At 46.9% G+C, this 25,029-nt stretch overlaps 1 protein-coding gene across 2 annotated transcripts in view; it reads left to right on the top strand.

Annotated features, from left to right (window-relative positions):
• LOC122945160 (ankyrin repeat and fibronectin type-III domain-containing protein 1-like) overlaps positions 1-25,029 on the top strand; it is a 140,536-nt gene that overhangs the window by 103,998 nt on the left and 11,509 nt on the right. For both annotated transcript variants that reach the window (XM_044304075.1, XM_044304076.1), the window contains exons 10-17: positions 73-180; positions 416-515; positions 2,045-2,177; positions 2,382-2,501; positions 3,457-3,672; positions 8,559-8,725; positions 23,308-23,458; positions 24,115-24,283. In XM_044304075.1, the coding sequence (XP_044160010.1) occupies positions 73-180; positions 416-515; positions 2,045-2,177; positions 2,382-2,501; positions 3,457-3,672; positions 8,559-8,725; positions 23,308-23,458; positions 24,115-24,283 (1,164 nt within the window). The remainder of the gene's footprint in view (positions 1-72; positions 181-415; positions 516-2,044; positions 2,178-2,381; positions 2,502-3,456; positions 3,673-8,558; positions 8,726-23,307; positions 23,459-24,114; positions 24,284-25,029) is intronic.

Below are 25,029 nucleotides of genomic sequence, written 5' to 3'. Positions count from 1 at the left end.
GCCTGGCATGACAACTGGGGAAGATGACTCTGCCTATGAATGCATAATTATTTTCTCATCACTGTCCCCTAGACTGGCACGAGTTTGATAGTCGACCGCCAAGAAGAAGAGGCCAGGCAGAAGCCCTAGATCTTCTGCTCAGCCAGGTGAAGACAGGTCACCAGCACTGTGTATGCCATGGTAAGATGTCAGTGCCAACTGAAACGGTATAGACAGATCAGTACCATGCAGGTCTCCCCATGGCTGTGTGTGAGAGATCTCTCTGTACTGCTCTATAGGATACTGACCAGTGCCTGACTTCTTGGGAGCCTATATATTACGACGCTGTCTATAACACAGTCTTCTATGCATTTTACCATAGTAGAATTAGAAAGCTAACCTTGTATATGTCATTGTCATGTCATTTCTGTTCCAGAGCCGTTCAAGAACCAGCCGCAGAGCAGGAAGCATTCAGTTTCTAAGAGCTTGAAGCATCTGTTTCACCCAAGTAGCAAGTTTCTAAAAGGCCTCAAGAGGTAATGTACAAGAAAATGGGCCCAGCTAGGTTCATATGTCAGCCTAAAAGCCGCACATGTTGGTAAAGAGAAGAGTTGGGCATATTGATTTCAGCATGCCTGATCCCTTTGTTCTCAGGCAGATAAGCCGCTGCCAAACGAGACCGTCAGTGCTTTATTTCTCTCTCCCCATTCTCAACAGATGCATGCTCAACCGACGCATACATGCATGTGTATGGGTGGACTGGGAGAGCTAGCTGCTATGTGTAAGGCCGGCTCAAAGAGGACCAGTCACCTCTCCTGCCATGTCTGTTTTTATAATTATTTGCATTCCCCGTGTAATAGTTATGAAGCATATTTTCATATAACTGTATGTTGTGCCATTCCTCTGTTATTTTTAGTAAAAATGTATGAATGAATTGCCAACATTTTGCAATAAAGTCCACCTCTCTTTAAAACTTGCAGTATATCCATCACAGAACAGAAATAACTAATAACCCATTACTTTCCAAAAGTTACACATAGCTATTCGATGTTTGTTTGAGAAGCCTTAAAGGGGCATTCCAGTTATAATGATTTTTAAGGAAGTGACCGCAGCCTGCCTCCGGAAACAGAAGATTTAGACTTACCTGATCCCTGACACTCCAGTCCTCCATGCTGCCTCTGTTGTCTCCATCTTCTGGTGCCCGCATCCGGTGGTGCATGGACATGGCCACATAAAACCTGGCTTCAGTGGTGTGGCCACAAACAGCACGTCACTGTTGAAGCCAGTTATTGGCTGCAGCGAAGCATATGACCATGACCATGCACTGCCGGATGTAAACAGTGTGAAGATTGAAACCGTGCAGAAAACTGGATCAGTGTGCTGCAGGTAAGTATGAATCTTCTGTTTCAGGAGGCAGGCTGCGGGCATTAAATAAAATGTCCTTGTTCCAAGAGAATCCTTTTAAAGCGGTTGTCAGAGCGTTTAATACTGGATGACCTATCATCAGGATAAGTCATCAGTATATGATCCTGGTTCCTACGCTGATCAACAGTATGAAGAGGCAGCAGAGCTCTGTGGGTGCCATGGCCTCTTCCTAGGCCATGTGGGGTCTAGTCCATTGGTCACGTGGCCTAGGCACAGCTCAGTCTCATTAAAGTGAGTGGAACTGAGCTGCAATACCAAGCACAGCCACTATACATTGTACGGCGCTGTGTCTGGCAAGCTGTGAGGAGGCCACAGTGCTCACTTAAGCGCCACAACATCCTTCAATTGCTGAGAGGTCGTGGGCACTGGCTGCTGGACCCCCACTGATCACATACTGATGACCTATCCTGAGGCTAGGCCATCAGTACTAAACACTTGGACAACCCCTTTAAAATGACCACTAGGCCCAGATGATTGTCTCGCAAAGTGTGACAGTAAAGCAAGAGATGGTTTCTATGGAGGTGGTGCCTGACAGTATGAAAAGGCTGTGGCTCTTAGGCAGTGCTTCTCTAACAAGCTGAATGGACACGCAATACTTAAAGGGTAGATTTATTTCAGATATCCTTTAATTTATCTCCAGGGGTCTTTATCTGGCGTCCATATTTTATAAGGATGACAATGTTCTGGTGACCAATGAAGACCAGATACCAGTGGTGGAGATCGATGACTCCTACTCATGTCTCCTCATGCAGGACTTCTTGTGGTTTACTAAGGTGAGATCCTTGGTCTACCGGGGTAATATAATGGTGAGGTCAGTGGGGCTGACATTAATTTGCATGTTCAGAAAGTGTGCATCAGAAGTCTATTGTAGTGTGGAGTTGCACCAGAAGACAACCATGGCTTCTATAATAGACAACAGAATACAATTTTTTTGAACATGTAATTTCAACTAAAGGCACTGCATCTTTCTTCTTTAGGTATCCTGCATGTGGGACGACATCTTGTGGCTCCGGCAATGTGTCACCGTGTCACAATCCTCCTGCTCTTGCATTCTGCAGACTCGCTTTAAAATGCTGCTAGCTGCATCACAGATGCAGGTACGAACACTAATGACGGCCCCTCACCCTCCATGGTTATATTCATGTACAGGAGCCTAATTTCCATTTAGACGGTGAGCTTCACGATCGCATGGAGTCACTTGTGATTGCAGACAAATCCAGTGTTTCCCTATTAGGCTGAAAGCTGTAAATCTCTAAAAAGCTGACATGGCTGCAAGGTTTCTTACAGGGTTTTTCCCATAGGGTAGCAATGAAATACACACCTAGACACAGCCTGGAGAAATTTGTGTTACTGCTAGGTATATCTTGACACAGAGCATTGCTTACACTGGATAGTATAAATAGCATAAGCTCTGTATGATTTTAAGTAACATTGCATTCATTCATTTAGAGCAAGCGGGGATTTTGAAAATTGCAAAAAAATAAAGCATATTAGAAATAACTTTCTATTATACATCATTGCTAGAATAAACGTCAGAGAATGGGTTAAAATAATAAAACAAGTGATACTTACCGGATCTAACCCCCACAGCTCCAGTTCACCCCAATGGCTGCAGCAATGACATGCCTGTATACTGCACATGACCACTGCATCCAATGAATGGCCTCAGCGGTGTACGGCATGGGACTGCTGAGACCAGTGATTGGCTGCAGTGGTCACGTACTGTATACAGGCAGCTGCAACCATGTAAATAAACTAGACTGGGGGGGGCGGGAGCAGCAGCGCTGGAACGAAGAGGGTTTGAACTACTACGTATAATTTGTTTTATTATTTTAAATCTTCCATTTTAATTTTGACAATCCCTTTAAATTCAGTTGCGATGAGAAAAATGTCATTTCCATGTGCCGAACTAACATGATGGCAATGCATCAGCTCAGTCACAAGCTGGGCTTCTTTCTCCATGTCCTGCTGCATTTCTAAAAGATCAAGTGCTGGCGTTACAATGTGCCATCGTGAACCTCTGCTTCGCTCAATGTTCTTCTCCATTGCCAGGGCCTATTAGGATTCCAGGACTTGGGACAAGTTTTCTTCGAGCCCATTAAGGATAAGCAGGGGAACATTCTGATTGTGACTCTGAAGGAGGTGAAGCTGAGCCAGCCGTTGGAGAACGTACGCTGGATGCCCGTCTTCAAACTGCAGACTCACAGGAAGTCTGTCTCCTCACCGGACGAGCCCAGCGCCCTGGATGCCCTGCTGATGACACTGCATGTGAGTTGACCTTCTCGGCTTACAGTAGTTGGAGGAAGGAAGTGATCGAGGTGCATGTTATCTCCAGGAATGTGTGATCAGCTCTTGTGTTCTGATCTGACCTGTCACTCCAAATGCAGAAGTGTATCTGTCCAAGAGATGAGTTCAGCTCTGGCTTAATTGGGGGCAAAAATCGATTTTGTACAATAGATTAGGATGTGAACAGTGCTGTGCAATAAGAACATTTACATATTCTCCTCCTTTACTCCTGGTTATTGCTTCAATGCAGCTAATTAATGAAGCAACTCTGCAAACAGTTTAAAGGAGTTGTCTCATCTGAGACATTGGTGGCATATGGCTAGGATATGCCACCAATGTCATACAGGAGCAGATCCCACCTCTGGAACCTGCACCTTTCTCCAGATCAGGCCCCCGCTCAGCTTGCTTTCAATTCATTTTTATTGGAGTTATGAAAATAGCTGAGCGAGCGCACTCTGCTGTTTTCGGAATGGCCATAAAAATTATTGGAGGGCACACCACGAAAGCGCGGCCACAGATTCATTCACTGATGTGGGATAGTTTGGCAGTGTTATAGAAATGAATGGAGGAATGCCCCGCATGGGTGGCTGCTCTCACTTTGGGGTTCCCGTTCTGGAGATAGATGGGACTTGCACCTAACTGACATTGGCGGCATATCCTTGCAATATGCCGTCAGTGTCTCAGATGAGACAACTCCTTTAATTAAAAAAAATCTCCTACTGTCTTGTGTATACAGCTCCTATGCAGGCCTGCGGAGACACATAGGTTTACATAAGAGCTGCATACCGCAAACACATTCTTTCATCAAAACTTTGCAATTTAGTTTTTATTTGAAATGCACTGTAGAAATAAAAAATATGTCTACATAGGGGGAAATGTCAGCAAAAATGTTGTTGCAATGACCAGTATCCTTTTTTCATTGAAAAAGAAATAGATCAGGCTGATGTTACATGGGTTTGAGGCCATCTTTTGCATGTATGGAGGTCACTAGGATGTAGTGCTTAACAGATCTATGATTCATCTATTAACCAGCAGGGCCGTCTTTAATATTGATTGGACCCTGGGCAAAAATTTACTTGGGCCCCCTGGATCCCGCCTTCCCACACCTTAGCAGGCAATCACGCCCTCTACCACAACACACACACAAAAAATCCACACATCTGGTAGAGTCCAGTGAATGACTGTAAATACTTCCAGTTCTGAAGACTCCAGCGGCTCAAGATCAGTGCTCTGGGCAGCTGGGCTCAGGCTGGAAGTGGGCACCGCTCTGCAGGAAGGAGACCAGGGCTCGGCTCACCCTAGTGTTACAGTGCACCCTAGCCCCCCACAGTATGCAGTATAGCACCCTATAGTATACAGCACCAAACAGTATGCAGTATAGCACCCCACACTATACAGTACCCCACAGTATATAGTAGAGCAGTATAGCAGCCCACAGTATATACAGCACCCCACAGTATACACCTTACAGTATACAACACCTCACTGTATACAGCACCCCAAACTATGCACGATACAGCCCCCCACACTATACAGTACAGCAGTATAGCACTCCACACTATACCGCACCCACAGTATACAGACCCCCACAGTATACAGTACAGCAGTATAGCACTCCACAATATACAGGCCCCCCACACTATACAGGCCCCCCCCCCACTATACAGCCCCCCCCCCACACTATACAGCCCCCCCACACTATACAGCCCCCCCCCACACTATACAGGCCCCCACACAGTATACAGCCCCCCACACAGTATACAGTCCACCACACAGTATACAGGCCCCCACACAGTATACAGGCCACCACACAGTATACAGCCCCCACAGTATACAGGCCCCCACACAGTATACAGCCCACCACACAGTATACAGCCCCCACAGTATACAGCCCACATAGTATACAGCCCCCCACAGTATACAGGCCCCCACACAGTATACAGCACCCCACTATACAGTAGTTTACAGTATATTAACATAACAGCCCCTGTCACCTTTTTCTGATGTAATCTTCACACAAAAAAGCTCCACAGTTAACTTCTGCAACACTCCTGCTAGGACCTGTGATGACCTCATAGCCATGTGACCAGTAATTGCTAGGTTACTGGTCACATGGTGATGATGTCATTAAGGTCCTAGATCACAACTTTAACACAGTACGATGCCTGTGTAGCTGACAGCTTGACACCCGGGGCAGTAGCTAGCAGGGCTCAAGAGGCAGCTGCCTTGGGCCCCCCAGGAGCAACTGGGCCCGGAGCAGCTGCCCCTTTTGCCCCTTGGTAAAGACGGCCCTGTTAACCAGGGTAGAGTGCAGCTGCAAAGAGCGTCTCACTGTGGAGGACCAGGCACATTTCATGAACAGCCTATTCAAATGGGATTGTATTGTGCACCTTTGGGGGATGAGGGGTTGGCGTATACCCCTTCCTGGGCAGACCTGTGAAGGAACACATACAGTTGCAAGAAAAAGTATGTGAACCCTTTGGAATGATATGGATTTCTGCACAAATTGGTCATAAAATGTGATCTGATCTTCATCTAAGTCACAACAATAGACAATCACAGTCTGCTTAAAGGGGTTCTGCACTTTGTTTAAACTGATGATCTATCCTCTGGATAGATCATCAGCTTCTGATCGGCGGGGGTCCGACACCCGGGACCCCCGCCGATCAGCTGTTTAAGAAGGCAGCGGCGCTCCAGCAGCGCAACGGCCTTCTCACTGTTTACCACTTGCCGAGTGACGTCATGACTAGTATCAACTGGCCTGGGCGGGGCTAAGCTCCATTCAAGTGAACGGAGCTTAGCTGCACCCAGGCCAGTGATACTAGTGAGAAGGCCGCGGCGCTGCTGGAGCGCCGCAGCCTTCTTAAACAGCTGATCAGCGGGGGTCCCGGGTGTCGGAGCGCCACCGATCAGAAGCTGATGATCTATCCAGAGGATAGATCATCAGTTTAAACAAAGTGCAGAACCCCTTTAAACTAAAACACACAAATAATTAAATGTTACCATGTTTTTATTGAACACACCATGTAAACATTCACAGTGCAGGTGGAAAAAGTATGTGAACCCCTAGACTAATGACATCTCCAAGAGCTAATTGGAGTGAGGTGTCAGCCAACTGGAGTCCAATCAATGAGATGAGATTGGAGGTGTTGGTTACAGCTGCCCTGCCCTATAAAAAACACACCAGTTCTGGGTTTGCTTTTCACAACAAGCATTGCCGGATGTAAATGATGCCTCGCACAAAAGAGCTCTCAGAAGACCTACGATTAAGAATTGTTGACTTGCATAAAGCTGGAAAGGGTTATAAAAGTATCTCCAAAAGCCTTGCTGTTCATCAGTCCACAGTAAGACAAATTGTCTATAAATGGAGAAAGTTCAGCACTGCTGCTACTCTCCCTAGGAGTGGCCGTCCTGTAAAGATGACTGCAAGAGCACAGCGCAGACTGCTCAATGAGGTGAAGAAGAATCCTAGAGTGTTAGCTAAAGACTTACAAAAGTCTCTGACATATGCTAACATCCCTGTTAGCGAATCTACGATACGTAAAACACTAAACAAGAATGGATTTCATGGGAGGATACCACAGAGGAAGACACTGCTGTCCAAAAAAAAAACATTGCTGCACGTTTACAGTTTGCACAAGAGCACCTGCATGTTCCACAGCAGTAATGGCAAAATAGTCTGTGAACAGAAGAAACCAAAGTTGAGTTTTTTGGAAGAAACACACAACACTATGTGTGGAGAAAAAGAGGCACAGCACACCAACATCAAAACCTCATCCCAGCTGTGAAGTATGGTGGTGGGGGCATCATGGATTGGGGCTGCTTTGCTGCGTCAGGGCCTGGACAGATTGCTATCATGGAAGGAAAAATGAATTCCCAAGTTTATCAAGACATTTTGCAGAAGAACTTAAGGCCATCTGTCCACCAGCTGAAGCTCAACAGAAGATGGGTGTTGCAACAGGACAACGACCCAAAGCATAAAAGTAAATCAACAACAGAATGGCTTAAACAGAAGAAAATACACCTTCTGGAGTGGCCCAGTCAGAGTCCTGACCTCAACCCGATTGAGATGCTGTGGCATGACCTCAAGAAAGCGATTCACACCAGACATCCCAAGAATATGGCTGAACTGAAACAGTTCTGTAAAGAGGAATGGTCAAGAATCACTCCTGACCGTTGTGCACGTCTGATCTGCAACTACAGGAAACGTTTGGTTGAAGTTATTGCTGCCAAAGGAGGCTCAACCAGTTATTAAATCCAAGGGTTCACATACTTTTTCCACCTGCACTGTGAATGTTTACATGGTGTGTTCAATAAAAACATGGTAACATTTAATTCTTTATGTGTTATTAGTTTAAGCAGACTGTGATTGTCTATTGTTGTGACTTAGATGAAGATCAGATCACATTTTATGCAGAAATCCATATCATTCCAAAGGGTTCACATACTTTCTCTTGCAACTGTACTTGCCTGATTCCCAGAGCTGGCTCCAGGCTCCTTTCACTCCCCAGTCTCGGCCGCTCCTCTGGGCCTGTTTGACGCGGCTGCAGCCAATCACTGGTCACAGCAATGACCTGCTCCCCTTTAAAGTTGCACAAGCCCCTGTAATCTCTGGGTGTCTCTGCAGTAGGGCACCTTGCTATCTACAGTCAGGAAATCCATCTAACAAAACAGAATTATCCAAACTGGATGCATCACTTGCCAACAAGTCATATTTGAGACATAAGCAGATTTTACAAAGTCTAAATGGTCTTCAAAAATAAGAACATACTGTAAAGCAGCCATGTTCACATATAGACACCAAACACTGAGCTTCCTCTGTTTCGTTAAAGTTTTGGCATATTCACTAACTTCTTTGTAACTTCCAGGACAAACTGGCTTATCACAGAAGAAGTAGCCAGGCCCTGCCTCCTGGCCTGTATTTGGGCTACCTGAAGCTGTGCAGTGCGGTGGACCAGATCCGAGTGCTGGTGCCCGAAAGATTACCAAATATCCTATGCCATGCGAAAATCAGAGCCAATGCAAACGTGTCCAGGTGCGTAGAGCGGAAATATAATTGTGTGTGGCGGCAGTGCTTGCTCTGGTTGATGGTTCTTATATCTATGATATTATTGGGATCTATGAGATCCAGCCGATTCCGGCAATCTAGGCTAGATATTAAGGACTACTTCATTCCCAGCAGCCACTGGGTGGGCCCTTGGGTAACAGTATGCCCCTTGTCTAACCCACAAAACTTGAGAAGCCTAGAGCATGATTACTCAGATTGCCATGGCTGCCCCCCAATATCTGAAGAGACCCCGATTATGCCCAGGTTTTCCTGGTGTCGACCCGAGCTCGGAAGAAATAGCTGCCGGCTATATCGTGTATGGCCAACCTAACTCTCACGATTCATTGGATGCCATCATCTTCTCAGTTGCATACGCTGCTCACTTGCCACGAGTATCTGCCCTTTTTTAGCTCCATGAACTTTGACGGGAACCTTGGAGTTTGTGTTTCTTAGAAGTGAATCTTAGAAATATTTGTGGTTCCAGTTTTGCGGCATTTACACAGAGCCCATGCTGCAGTGCCAACAATAAGAGATGTGTCCTAACATTTCAATACATTTCCAAATATTTAGCTTTATATTATTGGAGTTCTCGTCCTGCTTCCTGCATGCGGTGCACATATGTAAACATTTATTGGAGGAGTCATTGTAAACGCCTCTGGTGAAAATGATGGTCCACAGAACATTCTGGTCACTTAGCGGAAGGTGGTATCTTCTCCAAAATAGATAAAATACTTTAGCTCTTCCCGCTGATACACTGGAGCCTTGTTAATGTAACCAGAGACACTTCTTATTTTTGGTCATGTAAACAGACAAAGTGGTCATCAGCTATTCTGTACATTCATTTTGGTTTTCCAGCTAAATTAAAGAGGTTGTTCACCTTTGGGGGGGGGGGGGGGGAGGGATTTTGGGCAGACCACCCTCCTGGCCAGACCTGCAAAGGGAAACCTACTTACCTGCTCCCTCTCGCTGGGTCCCAGCTCCCTCTGCCTTGCTCAGGTCCCCCTCTGTCAACATCTGCTTTGACACCGCTGCTGCCAAAGACTGGCTGCAGTAGTGACTTGGCCCCTTTGCATCATGTGACCAATCGACATGAAGCAGCTTTTTAGTCCCATATGGACAAACCCATAAATTCTGCTTTTAGGGCTCATGCACAACAACATATTTTTTGTCCGTTTCTTTTTGCGGTCCGTATGCGGAGCCATTCATTGCATTCTGTAACCGTATGTCCGCAAGTCCGTTCCGCACAAAAGTAGAACATGTCCTATGCTTGTCCGTTTTGCGGACAAGGACAGGCATTGTTACAATGGATCCGCACAAAAAACAGATGTAACACGGACGCCACACAGATCTCATCCATTTTTTGCGGACCCCAAAATACATACGTTCGTGGGCATGAGTCTTAATGGTGTGCATATTTCAGCAGGACGTGGATGAGATTTGATAAAATTGTATCCACTTTGCTGGTCCTGTAATACACAGCGTATCCGTCCCGTGTGGGTATTTACATTGGCATGTAGAAATTTGGGGCTCGCGTTTATTTTTTGCTGATACTAATGGTGTCTAAATCCGTCCACGTTCCGATGTGCCCCTATTTAGATCCGACAGCAATGTAATGAGAGCTCTCAGTTACAGGGAGTTATGAAAGCCGCGCATTGCTGTCTATCAATATTTACTTTAGCGCTGCGCTGGGTCTGGATCCTGGCGGCTCCTATACCAGACGATCACGGACTGATGTGTGCTCCGGAGTCGGCCCTGATATCTGAAGATAGTTCAACTATTCTTAGTCCTTTATAAACAACATGACTGCTAAATCCACCGAGGGATAGAATACCAGCACACTTCCTATAGTGAGCCCCATTCTGGGCATTGAATGATCCGCACTGGCTCACCCGCCTGCTTCTATTTAAAGCTCCATATGATCGGAGCAGCTTAGGGCGGTCCTGGAAAGCTCAGGTTCTCGCTAGTGATGGCTTTCTCCAGGCTAGGATACATTTCATTGTGCATTCAGCTGTCTTCTGCAATTCCAGCAGTGATGGTAGATTTTCTGTAAGGACATACACTGCTCAAGGCATTGCTTATATAGGGTTACCCTCGACACACCTTTCTCATTTCAGTGAAGAATTGTCCTCTTCATTTTTGGGCATGTAAGCATAGTTCCTACACTGAAATATAGATGTCCCTCTTTAATGAATGTCCACGCATAATTCTCAATTGGACTAAAATGTTGTACTGATATATCTTTATAGCAGTCTGTTTTCTGATACAGGGCTCCCAAGCTCCTGCATAGACAAACCATAATGATACAATTCTGACAGACTATAGTCACCACTAGGTGAAGCTTGCTACACACTGGTTATACAGTGAATTCCATAATAAGACAGGATCTAGCAGCTCCCTCTAGTGGTGGCTTCAGATAACCCAAACAGCATCATGTATGTCAATCTAGACGATTTGGTGCCCTGTATCAGAAAAATGGAGCACTGAGCGCTATAAGGACATATAAAAAAAATCAACATAAATCAAGTTTGATGCAAGTGAAGTGTTCATATTCAGCCATTCCACTCTATATAAAGGGAGTATTAAGGATATTTACAGAAAGGAGTACGTCGGCCAATGCTCATGGACTACTCAAGGACTAGTTCTGAGGATGCTACTGCTGAATATGCCCCATTATTAGCATTACCCGCTGTGCACAGAGTCAGGTATGGTTCCCTGTGGGGAGACACGTCCAGGTCACAGTGAACAGAGGCCTGTGTCATCCCATAGAGAGTGAAGGAGCATGGTTTTAAATAGGAGAGTGGAAGTACAGGAAATGTTGTGAGTGTAAAAGGATCATTTGCTGGCTGAACAAACAGGCTCTAGTTAGGGCTTAACACGGATGAGCACAAGAACCTTTCTGCAAACATCTGCCATTACATAAATTGTGAAGGCACTAGGGCAGAAGTCAATCCTTAAAGACCTTCTCTCAGTAAAATACACAATCAATATATCATATAAGTGGCATTTAATTTTGGGCTGACCCTCGTTTTCAGTGCCTTTAAAGATATGTGTTTCCCATTCAAAGCTCCATGGTTGCAAGCAGCTTAAGGAAGGGCATCCAGCTGAAAAGGACATTTGTGAGTACTGTGAGCTGTTCCTTTTCAGTTAGATGCTCTCAGCCAATCAGCATCACCAGAAATGTTACTGGCAATGATAGCTGGCAAAGCACTTGACAGGCAGCAGCTCACAATACTTCCAAATATTCTCTCTAGGTCATTGTGCAGACCCCAAACGCTGACTCTATGGCCATGCCTTCTTAGGGCTGATGTACACAACCGTGATCTGCCCAGGAAACATGGTCGGTGAGCAGGGGTCAAGTCCTGGGAAAAAAAGTGTGGGAACTCACCCAAGATCCACTGCAACCCCCCCCCCCCCTCCAACAAAAAAAAAAAAAGCACAGAAAATCTAGCACGCTGTAATTTGTGTAGCTGCGGACTGAGCCAAATGTACACATTGTGATCAAAACACAATATCATAGTGCCATCCTCTTCCCCTGTCCCCTAATGTGCCATTATCAAGTTCCTCTCTCCTACCCCCTTCATGTGCCAGTATCATGGCGCCAATAGCCCGCCTCCCCCGTGGCAGTAAAGTAACAGTCCGGTATTTAAAAAAAAAAAAAAAACACTTTTAGAAAAGTTTGTCATGGGATTCGAACTCATGACCCCTACACATCAGAGGCAAGGCATATGCCCTCACAGCTATGAAAGCTGTCTAGCTAATAACTTAAAAAAAATATATATAAGACTTCTACTGTAGGTAACTTTGCCCACTGTGTATGGATGTAGCAGAGCTGGGTGTGTTGGGGCAGCTGTCATGTGTATGGTTGTACACTAGGTATCAGTACACTAGGTATCAGTAGGAGTCTTAAAAAAAAAAAAACACTTTTAGAAAAGTTTGTCCTGGGATTCGAACTCACGACCTCTACACATCAGAGGCAAGGCATTTACCCCCACAGCCATAAAAGCTGTCTAGGTAGTTGCTTTAAAAAAAAAAGAAGACTTCTACTTATACCTAGTGTACTGATACCTAGTGTACAACCATACACATGACAGCTGCCCCAACACACCCAGCTCTGCTACATCCATACACAGTGGGCAGCTGTCATGTGTATGGTTGTACACTAGGTATCAGTACACTAGGTATAAGTAGAAGTCTTATATTTTTTTTTTTTAAGCAACTACCTAGACAGCATTCATGGCTGTGAGGGTAAATGCCTTGCCTCTGATGTGTAGAGGTTGTGAGTTCGAATCCCAGGGACAAACTTTTCTTAAAGACATTCTAAATGATCTCCTATGTGTCAGCTGCGAAGTGACTGAACATACTCGCAGCGTATTAGGCCGACAGAAGAAGTGAAGGAGATGATGTCAGTAGGGGGCGGGGCGCCATGAGAGGAGTCACAGACAGCTGTGAAGCCGGCTTAGCCTGCCCTGCACAGTGCGCTTCACCCCCTGATTTCAGCCGCGTTCTCCTGGCTTGAGGCTTGAAAGGGAACGGCGTTCCTGCCATGAAAAAAGTGCAGGAACGCCGTTCCCACGCGTTCCCCCTCCACTCGACCCCTGTCGGTGAGTAGGCCGCGGTTCCCCTGACTGCATCATAGTAACCATATCATAGATCACTATGATACAGTCAGTTCAGGTCTGGGGAGCCGCAGCTGACACACGGGGCGTGTTATCCGGCAAGATCAAGGTGATGTGCATGAGCCCTTAGGCGAGATAAATGGCTGCTGGAATTCAAGAAAATCACATAATGGTGGCAGTCCTCAATTAAAGATGGGGTGCATGCCGCAAAAAGTTTGGATTCCAAAAAAAGCAGCACTGCAAAGGGTTTCAAGCAACAAGAACAAAAAATCTGTGCCGCTGGACTGGCCCACCAGAGAAGATGACTCTGAGGGCCACCTTCCATCTTTAAAATAAATAAATAAAAAATGGGCACATCATGCTTGATTATTTATCATCTATCATTGTCCATACAGGACATGTCCTCTGTAAGATCTAATAGCATATATGTGAATAATCCCATAAAAAATAAGACAGGTGATTGGCTCCAAAAAGTCATCTCCAAATGGGGTTGTCTCCTGATGGACATTTTGGGTCCCTGCACTGTCCAATCGGTGCTGTTTCAGATTTTGTAGGACACAGCCCTTTGACAAGAGAAATAGTAATAGTATTGCCAGTTCTCAATTTTTTCGTAAATTTCTAGAAGGAATACCAGAGGAATGGCACAACGCAGAAAAATAGGGAATGATGCTCCAAAATTATTGCATGGAGAATACATGTCAGGAGTGGTGACCCGTTCTCGTTAATGTATTTTCTTTTCTCCTCCTTACAAACCATTGGGGAAAAAAAATAGGACAATGCACCCTATGAGTACCTGGCTGCTGCAGCTTATTTTTGCATACACTGGACTCCCAATAGATGCAGGATATTTTGTCATCATAGTTTTCCCAGAGAGACATAGTATCATTTGGCTTAAGAATTTTGCAAGATGTATAGACGAGCATCGCCCTAGACTGGGAATGGATGGGGACACCATACGCTACACTGCGCAGCATGCTCAGTTTACCTTCACCATGCCAAAGTAATTTCAGTCATTTCATGTACCCGGCCACTGTGCTCTATTTAGGTCTTCAGCTAGCTTTCACCTTCCCCCCATCCACCACTGCAGAGAGCGCTCGCACACGTGCACACGTTGCACATTTGAAATTAACTCATGTTTCAGGATTTTAATCCCACCATCATCAATTGCCTGGATGGACAGAATTGAAATATCTGCCTGTAGTATCACCTGTCGCTGCTTTTCCCGATGGTCACTAATCCATGTGCACAGGGTTAAGCCATGAGAACTGAGGCTGCAAATTTTTTCTGATCTGTCTGTATCTGGGGATTTAACCCAGTCAATCCCCGAAGCCCCTTAACAGCTCCTGAGGCGCCATTCATTCTGCAGCGTCTGAGCACATATTTCGGCGTAGGGTTCTGAACAGCAGGAGGGGCAGACACATTTACTATACACAGCCTTGTCTTATCTGACCCTAATAAGCAGCAAACTACCAATTCCTAGTAACTGCAAAGACAGTCTAAATAGATGGAGGAAATCCACAGTGGTTCAATACAAGGTCAAACTAATGAGTGTTGATATTGGATAAAGGGTTGATATTGTTTCTGGAGCTCTTCTAGTATGGAAGCTGTGATTGCACTTTTATGTACATTTATACTTGTACAATCTGAGTGTACTATGGTGGATGGCGGAGTAAGTTATCATAGATTTAGGCTTTGGCCAACTGCTTTTTGCTAGGATAGTCTCCTGACACTGGATGTCTGCTACATCCGGAGATGGACCTGCTCCGTTTCACTGCAGCACCTCAGCAGGGTAAATGAAGCATTACCGAGTTTCTAAGATTTATTTAAAGGAGTTATGCCATGATTTATGTAAAAAAATGACATCAAACATTATATAGTAAGTGACCATCTCTTTCTTACAAATGTAGAACCAGCCAGGGGTCGAGTGGAGGGGGAACGCATGGGAACGGCGTTCCTGCACTTTTTTCATGGCAGGAACACCGTTCCCTTTCAGCCTCAAGCCAGGAGAACACGGCTGAATCAGATTCACAGGGCAGGTTAAGGGAAGAGGGGCGGCTTCAGTTGAGAGGAAGCTGTCTGTGCGGTGCCGCTGCCTGCGACTCCTCTCATGGCGCCCTGCCCCCTAATGACATCATCTCCTTCACTACGAGATCATTTAGAATGTCTTTTAGAAAAGTTTGTCCTGGGATTCGAACTCACAACCTCTACACATCAGAGGAAGGCATTTACCCTCACAGCCATGAAAGCCGTCTAGGTAAATGCTTAAAAAAAAAAATATAAGACTTCTAATTATACCTAGTGTACTGATATCTAGTGTACAACCATACACATGACAGCTGCCCACTGTGTATGGATGTAGCAGAGCTGGGTGTGTTGGGGCAGCTGTCATGTGTATAGTTGTACACTAGGTATCAGTACACTAGGTATAAGTAGAAGTCTTATTTTTTTTTTTTTTAAACAGCTACCTTGACAGCTTTTATGGCTGTGAGGGTAAATGCCTTGCCTCTGATGTGTAGAGGTCATGAGTTCGAATCCCAGGACAAACTTTTCTAAAAGTGTTTTTTTTTTTTTATAAGACTTCTACTGATACCTAGTTTACTGATACCAAGTGTACAACCATACACATGACAGCTGCCCACTGTGTATGGATGTAGCAGAGCTGGGTGTGTTGGGGCAGCTGTCATGTGTATAGTTGTACACTAGGTATCAGTACACTAGGTATAAGTAGAAGTCTTATTTTTTTTTTTTTTAAACAGCTACCTTGACAGCTTTTATGGCTGTGAGGGTAAATGCCTTGCCTCTGATGTGTAGAGGTCATGAGTTCGAATCCCAGGACAAACTTTTCTAAAAGTGTTTTTTTTTTTTTATAAGACTTCTACTGATACCTAGTTTACTGATACCAAGTGTACAACCATACACATGACAGCTGCCCACTGTGTATGGATGTAGCAGGGCTGGGTGTGTTGGGGCAGCTGTCATGTGTATGGTTGTACACTAGGTATCAGTACACTAGGTATAAGTAGAAGTCTTAGTTTTTTTTTTTTTAAGCAACTACCTCAACAGCTTTTATGGCTGTGAGGGTAAATGCCTTGCCTGTAATGTGTAGAGGTCATGAGTTCGAATCCCAGGACAAACTTTTCTAAAAGTGTTTTTTTTTTTTTATAAGACTTCTACTGATACCTAGTTTACTGATACCAAGTGTACAACCATACACATGACAGCTGCCCACTGTGTATGGATGTAGCAGAGCTGGGTGTGTTGGGGCAGCTGTCATGTGTATGGTTGTACACTAGGTATCAGTACACTAGGTATAAGTAGAAGTCTTAGTTGTTTTTTTTTAAGCAACTACCTCAACAGCTTTTATGGCTGTGAGGGTAAATGCCTTGCCTGTAATGTGTAGAGGTCATGAGTTCGAATCCCAGGACAAACTAAAAGTGTTTTTTTTTCTTTTTCTGATACTTCTACTGATACCTTGTGTACTGATACCTAGTGTACAACCATACACATGACAGCTGCCCCAACACACCCAGCTCTGCTACATCCATACACAGTGGGCAAAGTTACCTACAGTAGAAGTCTTATATATATTTTTTTTTAAGTAGCAAGCTAGACAGCTTTCATAGCTGTGAGGGCATATGCCTTGCTTCTGCTGTGTAGAGGTCATGAGATCGAATCCCAGGACAAACTTTTCTAAAAGTGCTATTTTTTTAATTTATTTTTTAGTCCGCAGCGACACAAATTACAGCATGCTAGATTTTCTGTGCTTTTTTATTTTTTGGAGGGGGGGGGGGGTTGCAGTGGATCTTGGGTGAGTTCCCACACTTTTTTTCCCAGGACTTGACCCCTGGAACCAGCCCTGTACCTCACATGGATCCAGAAATCTCCACATTCGTTGCTCCAATTGCTCTGCCACACTATCTTTAGCCTGAAAGCTCAAGGGCATAGCCTTTCTGCTGTAGCTCTTCCCTTGTAACTGCTACAGCTTATATCAGAGCATATGGCTGGTGATAGATGAAGATTTAAACTGAGCACATGCGACCACCTCAGTGAGTTGGACAGAAAATAAGGAAAACAAACAAACAGCAGGTGGCGCTGTATGGATACATTTTATTGAATAGCTCAGTGTCTATCCAGGTGCAGGTTTGAAAAAGGTGGAATATTTTTCATGGCACAAATACCTTTAAGTGATGCACAGATTTTTTTGTTTCTCATCCGTCTCATTGGGGGACACAGGCATTGACCATGGGTATAGCTGTTGCCGCTAGGAGGCGGACACTAAGCACACAGTGTAAGCTCCTCCCTCTTCAGCTATATCCCTTCCTGCAGGGACCAAGCTAATCAGTTTTAGCTTAGTGTCTGTAGGAGGCAGACCTTCCTGTGTTGCAGGTCTGCTGAGTTACTAATTTAGTCTTTTTATATATATTTTTCTAGCGGAAAGTTTTAGGCAGTCCGGGTAATAACTGCCTGCACTCCCAACCCAGGAGACGGGAGACCAGGGGGTCACCCAAACCCCCTGCTCGTTCCCGCTCCCTAGAAGAAAAGGAGGACCAGAGGTCCCTGTAAAAACTTCTGTCTCCCGCCAGCAAGCGCATCACCACGGTCGAAAGTCCCCTCGGTTCTGGTGTAGCGTCCCTCACCAAGGGGCCACACACCGAAGGTGGTGATCCAGCTGTAGTCCGGGGGCAGAAGACTTCGGACAGGTGAGTAGGAGCAGTGCACCCCTCCACCCTCCCTCCAGTAACCCCCTCAGTACCATCTCCAGGACCCCGGCCAGTATTCCCTCCTCCCCACGTGTGCTTTCATTGTACACGCCGCGCGTCTGCTGCAGCTTCCTGGGCTGACTGCGTCCTCTGGAGCGCATCGGAAGAGGAGGGGACGGGGGTGTCCCGATGAAGCACCGTTTCCTATGTCGGCGCGTCGGCTTGGTTCTGGGGCAGCCAGGTCCATTATTATTCAAGGCCCTATTTCTGTGCGGCCTGCCACTGTAGGCTTCCCTGCGGTGGCCGGGGACGCCGATGTGGGGGCGTGGCCTGAGAGCAAGGGGCGTGGCCTGGAAGAATGGACGGGCGCTAGAGTTGGCACCATTTTTGGGGGGCGAGGCTTGTGTTCATCCCGCCCCAACGTCAGTGGCAGAGCAGTGGGAGAGTGGGCTCTGCCCACTTCTGGATTTTTAAAGCTCCTGGCGGGAAATGAGGATCTGACGGGTGTTTGGAGGGACACACGCTGGGTAAGTGTTGTTTGTCCCTTCTTGCAGGGCCTAACCTTCCCATTAGCCTCATTGGGGTGACAGGGGTGTCATTATGTCTGAACCCAGGCCCCAGGTCCCGAAGCAGGCGGTCCCGTTGGTGTGTCATTTTGCCTGCGCATCATGTGGTGCAAAATTTCCATCCCCTCAGTCAGACTCCCTCTGCTTTGCGTGTGCTGCGCCGCCATCAAGCGGCTCGGCTACGGACCCATTACTCCCCACTGACCAACCTACGGAAGAACATGAATGGGCGCGTTCTCTGTCTTGGGTGTTACAGGATGTCTCCAATACCAACAAAGCTATTGTGGATAGATTGGGGCGTTTGTCGGCAAGGCAGTCCGCTGACCGGTCCGAATCTGGGGATCATGAGGCTCGTCCCCATCGTGGCCGCCCCACAAAACGGGCCAGAACTTCCTCCCCCAAAAGTGAATCTGTGTCTCCCGTGTCCTCAACCTCTCCTCCTCCTGCTAGAGAGTCTCACTCCGACATGTCCTCAGCTGAAGAGGCATGTTCCGAGGAGATGAGGATGTTGTCTCACCGGAGGGTTATTCGCCGTACCCTATGGCTCTGCTGCTTGGTGGCAGATAATGATTTAAAGTGGACCTTGACGTCCCTCCCATTTACCTGCAGCAGACTTTGGTAAGCGCCTGGATGAGATCATTTCGGACACTACAGGTGGTAAGAGCACCCTCAGAACAGGGGGTGGTTTAATAAGGCCAAAAAGCGGAAGCCTTTTTTTAGTTTTGTCCCATTCTGAGTTTTTCCGGCCCCTATGGAGCGTCCGATAAGTCGGCCGCAGGCCAGAAGCTCAAGCCTTCCTTCAAGCGCGGCCTTCCTGGAATTCCCGTCAACAGGGCTCCAAGTCCTTTAACCCTAAGAGCACCGCTGCATGACGGGCGGCTCCCGGCACCCTCCGTTTGGGTGGGCGGCTGGCTTCATGTGTTTCGGCATGTTTGGCTGGTTCACGTCTCAGATGCGTGGGTGAGGGAGGTCATTACAGAGGGCTACAAGCTGGATTTCAAATCCTCCCCTCCGTTCCTTTTTTTCGGTCGTCTCCTCCGGCCTCTCCCGCAGCCGCAGATTATTTTTTTCTGGCAATTCACACGCTGCTGCAGCAAGGTGTGATTGTTCCGATTCCTGCGCAAGACCGTTTTCATGGGTTTTAATCCAATCTCTTTGTGTTTCCCAAAAAAGAAGGGACGGTCCGTCCCGTTCTAGACCTCAAGGCGCTCAACCGCTTCCTTCGCGTCCGCAGATTCCGGATGGAGTCACTGAGGTCGGTCATTCCGTCCATGGAACCGGGGTAGTACCTGTCCTCGATAGACATCAGGGACGCTTATCTTCACGTGCCCATATGCGTCAGTCATTAGAGGTTTCTCCAGTTCGCAGTGGGCCCATTTCACTAAAAATTTGTAGCCCTCCCGTTCGGCCTGGCCACTGCTCCCAGGGTCTTTACGAAGGTTCTGACTCCGTGCCAGGGGGATCGTGGCGATCCCTTACTTAGACGACATTCTGGTGAAGGGTCCGTTGTTCCAAGGAACGGCAGACAGCGTGAGCATTGTCCTGGACACCCTTGAGCGCTTCGGATGGATCGTGAACAGACAGAAGTCTTGTCTTTATCCATCGCAGCGATTGACTTATCTGGGCATAGTACTGGACACTTGTCAGGCCAAGGTGTTCTTGCCTCCGGAAAAACTATCCGCTCTCCATCTTCAGATTCGCTCATTGTTGCGGCCAGCTCCAGTTCCAATTCGTTGCTGCATGCGGGTTCTGGGGCACATGGATTCTGTCTTCAAAGCAGTTCCCTATGTTCAGTTCCATACCAGAGCGCTTCAGCGAGCCATTGTGTCCAGCTGGGATCACTCCCCAGACTCCTTGGATCGGCCAATGCGTCTCCTTGCCCCAGTGCGCCGGGTCCTCAGATGGTGGATGGCCTCTCCAATGTTGACATCGGGGCGTTCATTTCTCCCTCTCCGTTGGAGGGTGTTAACAATGATCGCAAGCCTCAGGGGTTGGGGGAAGTGTTGGAAAATCTCTCGGTCCAGGGGGTATGGTCACGCGAGGAGCACTCCCTTTCAATCAATGTTCTGGAGTTGAGAGCGATTCGGCTCTCTCTGCAACACTGGGCCGACCATCTCAGGGGTTGTCCGGTGCGGGTGCAGTCCGACAACTCCACGGCGGTGGCATACATTAATCACCAGGGCGGCACCCGGAGCCGGACAGTCATGGAGGAGACGGCAGATTTTCAGCTGGGCAGAGAAACAGGTTCCGGCACTTTTGGCAGTTCACATTCCAGGCGTAGACAACTGGATTGCAGACTTTCTCAGCCGGGAACGTCTCGATCCCGGCGAGTGGGCTCTTCACCCGCAGGTCTTTCGGGACATCTGCGAGAGGTGGGGTCAGCCGGATATGTATCTCATGGCCTCACGGTTCAACAACATGGTCGAGGACTTTGTCGCACGGTCCAGGGAACCAAGGGCTCTCGTATGCGATGCACTGGTGATCCCGTAGAGTCGGTTCACATTTCCTTACGTGTTCCCGCCTCTTCCGCTTTTTCCGTGGCTTCTCAGGAAGATCAGGTCTGAGGGACTGCCCATCATTCTTGTGGCCCCAGATTGGGTGTGGCACGTATCTCTAGTTGCACTTCTCGCTGACGAACCTTGGCATCTTCGTCTTTGGGAGGACTTGCTGTCGCTGATGCCGATCGTCCACCCGAATTTAGGGTCGCTACATTTAACGGCATGGCTGTTAAAGCCGCCGTACTGAAGGCTCAGGGTTTTTCGGATGCATTGGTCCAGACTATGATTCGTGCCAGGAAGCCGTCGTCTTCCAGAATCTACCACCGAACTAGGAAGTCCTACTTTAGTTGGTGCAAACGGAGACAGCTGTCCCCCGTTTGTTTTTCTTTGCCGCGACTTTTGGCTTTCCTGCAGTCGGGCATGGACTTGGGGCTGGCTCTCAGCTATCTCAAAGGGCAAGTGTCTGCTCTCTCCATTCTTTTTCAGTGAAATTTAGCTTCGCATTCGGAGGTTTAGACTTTTCTGCAGGGGGCGGCGCATGCTGCGCCCCCCTTTCGTCCTCCATTGAATCCTTGGGATCTTAATCTAGTGCTCAACGCTTTCCAATCTTCTCCGTTTGAGCCTTTGCAGCAGGTGTCACTGCGCTTCCTGTCTTATAAGGTGGCTTTTTTGGTTGCAATTACTTCTATCTGTAGAGTGTCGGAACTCGCGGCTCTGTCATGTCGGTCGCCCTTCTTGATCCTCCATCAGGATAAAGTGGTTCTTCGCCCTGTGCAGTCCTTCTTGCCGAAGGTGGTGTCGACATTCCATCTAAATTAGATCTTCATTTTGTCTGGACCTGTCTCATCCTCGAGAACAGTCGCTCCATACTGTGGATCTGGTGCGTGCAGTGTCTGTCCCTGTCTTTCAGGTGGACGGATTCCCTGTTCATGATTCCAGAGGGGCCGAGGGCTGGCAGCCTCAAAGACTTCCATTTCCAGATGGATTTGTTTGGCTATTGTGGAAGCGTACCACGTTAAGGACTGGGCACAGCCCTTCCGGGTGACTGCTCATTCGGGCAGTGGGAGCCTCTTAAAGAGGACCTTTCACCTGTAAAAACAATGTGAATTAAGTATGCTCACATGGAGAGCGGCGCCCGGGGATCTCACTGCATTTACTATTATCCCCGGGCGCCGCTCCGTTCTCCCGTTATGCCCTCCGGTATCTTTGCTCTGTAAGTTATAGTAGGCGGTGTCTGCCCTTGTCCTGTGGGCGTCTCCTTCTCCTAGGCTGCAGCGCTGGCCAATCGCAGCGCACAGCTCACAGCCTGGGAGGTTTTTTTCTCCCAGGCTGTGAGCTGTGCGCTGCGATTGGCCAGCGCTGAAGCCTAGGAGAAAGAGACGCCCACAAGACAAGGGCAGACACCACCTACTATAACTTACAGAGTGAAGATACCGGATGGCATAAAAGGGAGAACAGAGCGGCGCCCGGGGATAATAGTAAGTGCAGTGAGATCCCCGGGCGCCGCTCTACATGGCAGCATACTTAGTTCACATTGTTTTTACAGGTGAAAGGTCCTCTTTAAGTGATGCATCACAGGGCTTTGGCCCTTCAGGTGTGGTGTGCAAAGCGGCAACCTGGTCATCTTTGCATACTTTTTCAAAGTTTTACAGGGTGCAAACCTTTGCATCTTCTGACGCTTCTTTGGGGCGTACAGTTTTGCAAATAGTGGTTCTCTGATTGGCAGGGGGGTTGTAATTAAGCCCACCCCCAGGGACTGCTCTGGAATGTCCCAGGGTCAATGCCTGTGTCCCCCAATGAGACGGATGAGAAAACTAGATTTTTGTACTCACCGTTAAATCTGTTTCTCTTCTGTTCGTTGGGGGACACAGCTCCCACCCAGTTTTTTGTTTATGGGCCTTTTCGGGGCCAGTGTGGTTCTGGGTTTGCACATAATGTGATTTTCTTATGTCTGGCTTCTCCTGCTGCTTTTGCACTAAACTGATTAGCTTGGTCCCTGCAGAAAGGGATACAGCTCAAGAGGGAGGAGCTTACACTTTGTGTGCTTAGTGTCCGCCTCCTAGCGGCAACAGCTATACCCATGGTCAAGCCTGTGTCCCCCAATGCACGGAAGAGAAACTGATTTTACAGTGAGTACAAAAATCTAGTTTTTTTATGTTAGGTGTAATCATTTTCTTGTGTTCTACATAGGGAAGAATGGGAATGGCTCCAGACTTTGGCCAACGTGGAAGAACCAATAAACAATGAGCAGGACTTAGACAGTGGCCAAAACCAATTGCTGCAAGAACTTCGGGCGGCTGTGAAGGAACTGACGAGTCAAGTCAACATTCCCCTTCAAGAGGTAGCCTTCCTCTGCAAAGCCGATAACAATGTGTGCTAATAGACGGGTGCAATATAATCTCACCCTTCTTAGGCTACTTTCACACTCGCGTTTGGTGCGGATCCGTCATGGATGTACACTGACGGATCCGTTCAGATAATACAACCGTCTGCATCCGTTCAGAACGGATCCGTTTGTATTTTCTTTAACATAGCCAAGACGGATCAGTCTTGAACACCATTGAAAGTCAATGGAGGACGGATCCGTTTTCTATTGCGCCAGATTGTGTCATAGAAAACGGATCCGTCGCCATTGACTTACATTGTGTGTCAGAACGGATCTGTTTGGCTCAGTTTCGTCAGACGAACACCAAAACACTGCAAGCAGCGTTTTGGTGACCGCCTCCAAAGCGGAATGGAGACGGAACGGAGGTAAACTGATGCACTCTCAACGGATCCTTATCCATTCAGAATGCATTATGGCAAAACTGATCCGTTTTGGACCGCTTGTGAGATCCCTGAACGGATCTCACAAATGGAAACCAAAACGCCAGTGTGAAAGTAGCCTTAGTGTTGCAGCGCATTCACACTTAATGTAAGTACTGATGACGGCAAAAACAAATGTTCTCGACAGTTGCAAAGAAAAGCACCTTACGGCTCACTATACTCTGTCTATAGGCTAAAGATTTCCGGTTATACAGTCAAGAAGTGCTGGAGTTCGGAGGTCAGGTCTCTTTGCTGTTGCTGCTTCCTCCCTCTGATGATGTTTGCACGGCTCCTGGCCAGAACCACCCATACACCCCTTACTCAGGATTCCTCACACTGCCTCTGCAAATATTTGAGCTGGGTAAGAGTCCTAACTTTACTGACGGTCCCGTTTAATAATTATTTATATGGATAGTAGGCATGTATTTTACGTGTATCTCCGCTAACAATATACTATTGCGCCATTATTATGCCAGTGCTAGCCCATACTTGAGGCACTGCAAATAACATTATCTCCAGATCTGTATTACTAGCACTGATGCTTGGGTCCATGTAACTGGTAGGTGATACAAGGTTATGTACTGAATCACTGCCACTTGGCTTCTGCGCCAGGGCTATACAGTTGGCACTTGGCACCACAGCCAGGGCTAGAATCACCACTTATTTACCATTTGGTTGTTTCAGTTATTCTTACTCATTTTGAAAAACACGCTTACAAATCAGCGCTTTTTTTCAGTGCAGTATTTTGACGCTTCTTTTTTTTTAACCAATGGGTGTTTACTTCAATACAAAGCTGAATTTTTAGCTTGAGGTTTTTGAAGCAGATCTGTGGAAAACGCACACAAAATGCATGGAGCTTACATGGAGCTGTTTTTTTCCTGCTTCCTATTCATTTCAGTGGGAGATTCGGCGCTGATTCTGCACCAAGATAGAACGTACTGCTTCTTTTTTCTACGTTTCTTTTTGCACATGTAAAAAAAAAAGAAAAAAGTGCTGCTTTCTATTGAAATGAATGGGAGACTGTCCGAGGCATTTTTTGAGCTGATTTTGAGGCAGAAATGCTCCAAAATCAGCACCACAAAACTCAGTGTGAACTGACCCTTACAG

This window comes from Bufo gargarizans, chromosome 8, assembly GCF_014858855.1.
Source record: "Bufo gargarizans isolate SCDJY-AF-19 chromosome 8, ASM1485885v1, whole genome shotgun sequence".
In the NCBI taxonomy this organism is placed as follows: Eukaryota; Metazoa; Chordata; class Amphibia; order Anura; family Bufonidae; genus Bufo; species Bufo gargarizans.
The sequence above is the reverse complement of the archived record's forward strand: the minus strand, read 5'-3'. Positions and strand labels throughout refer to the sequence as shown.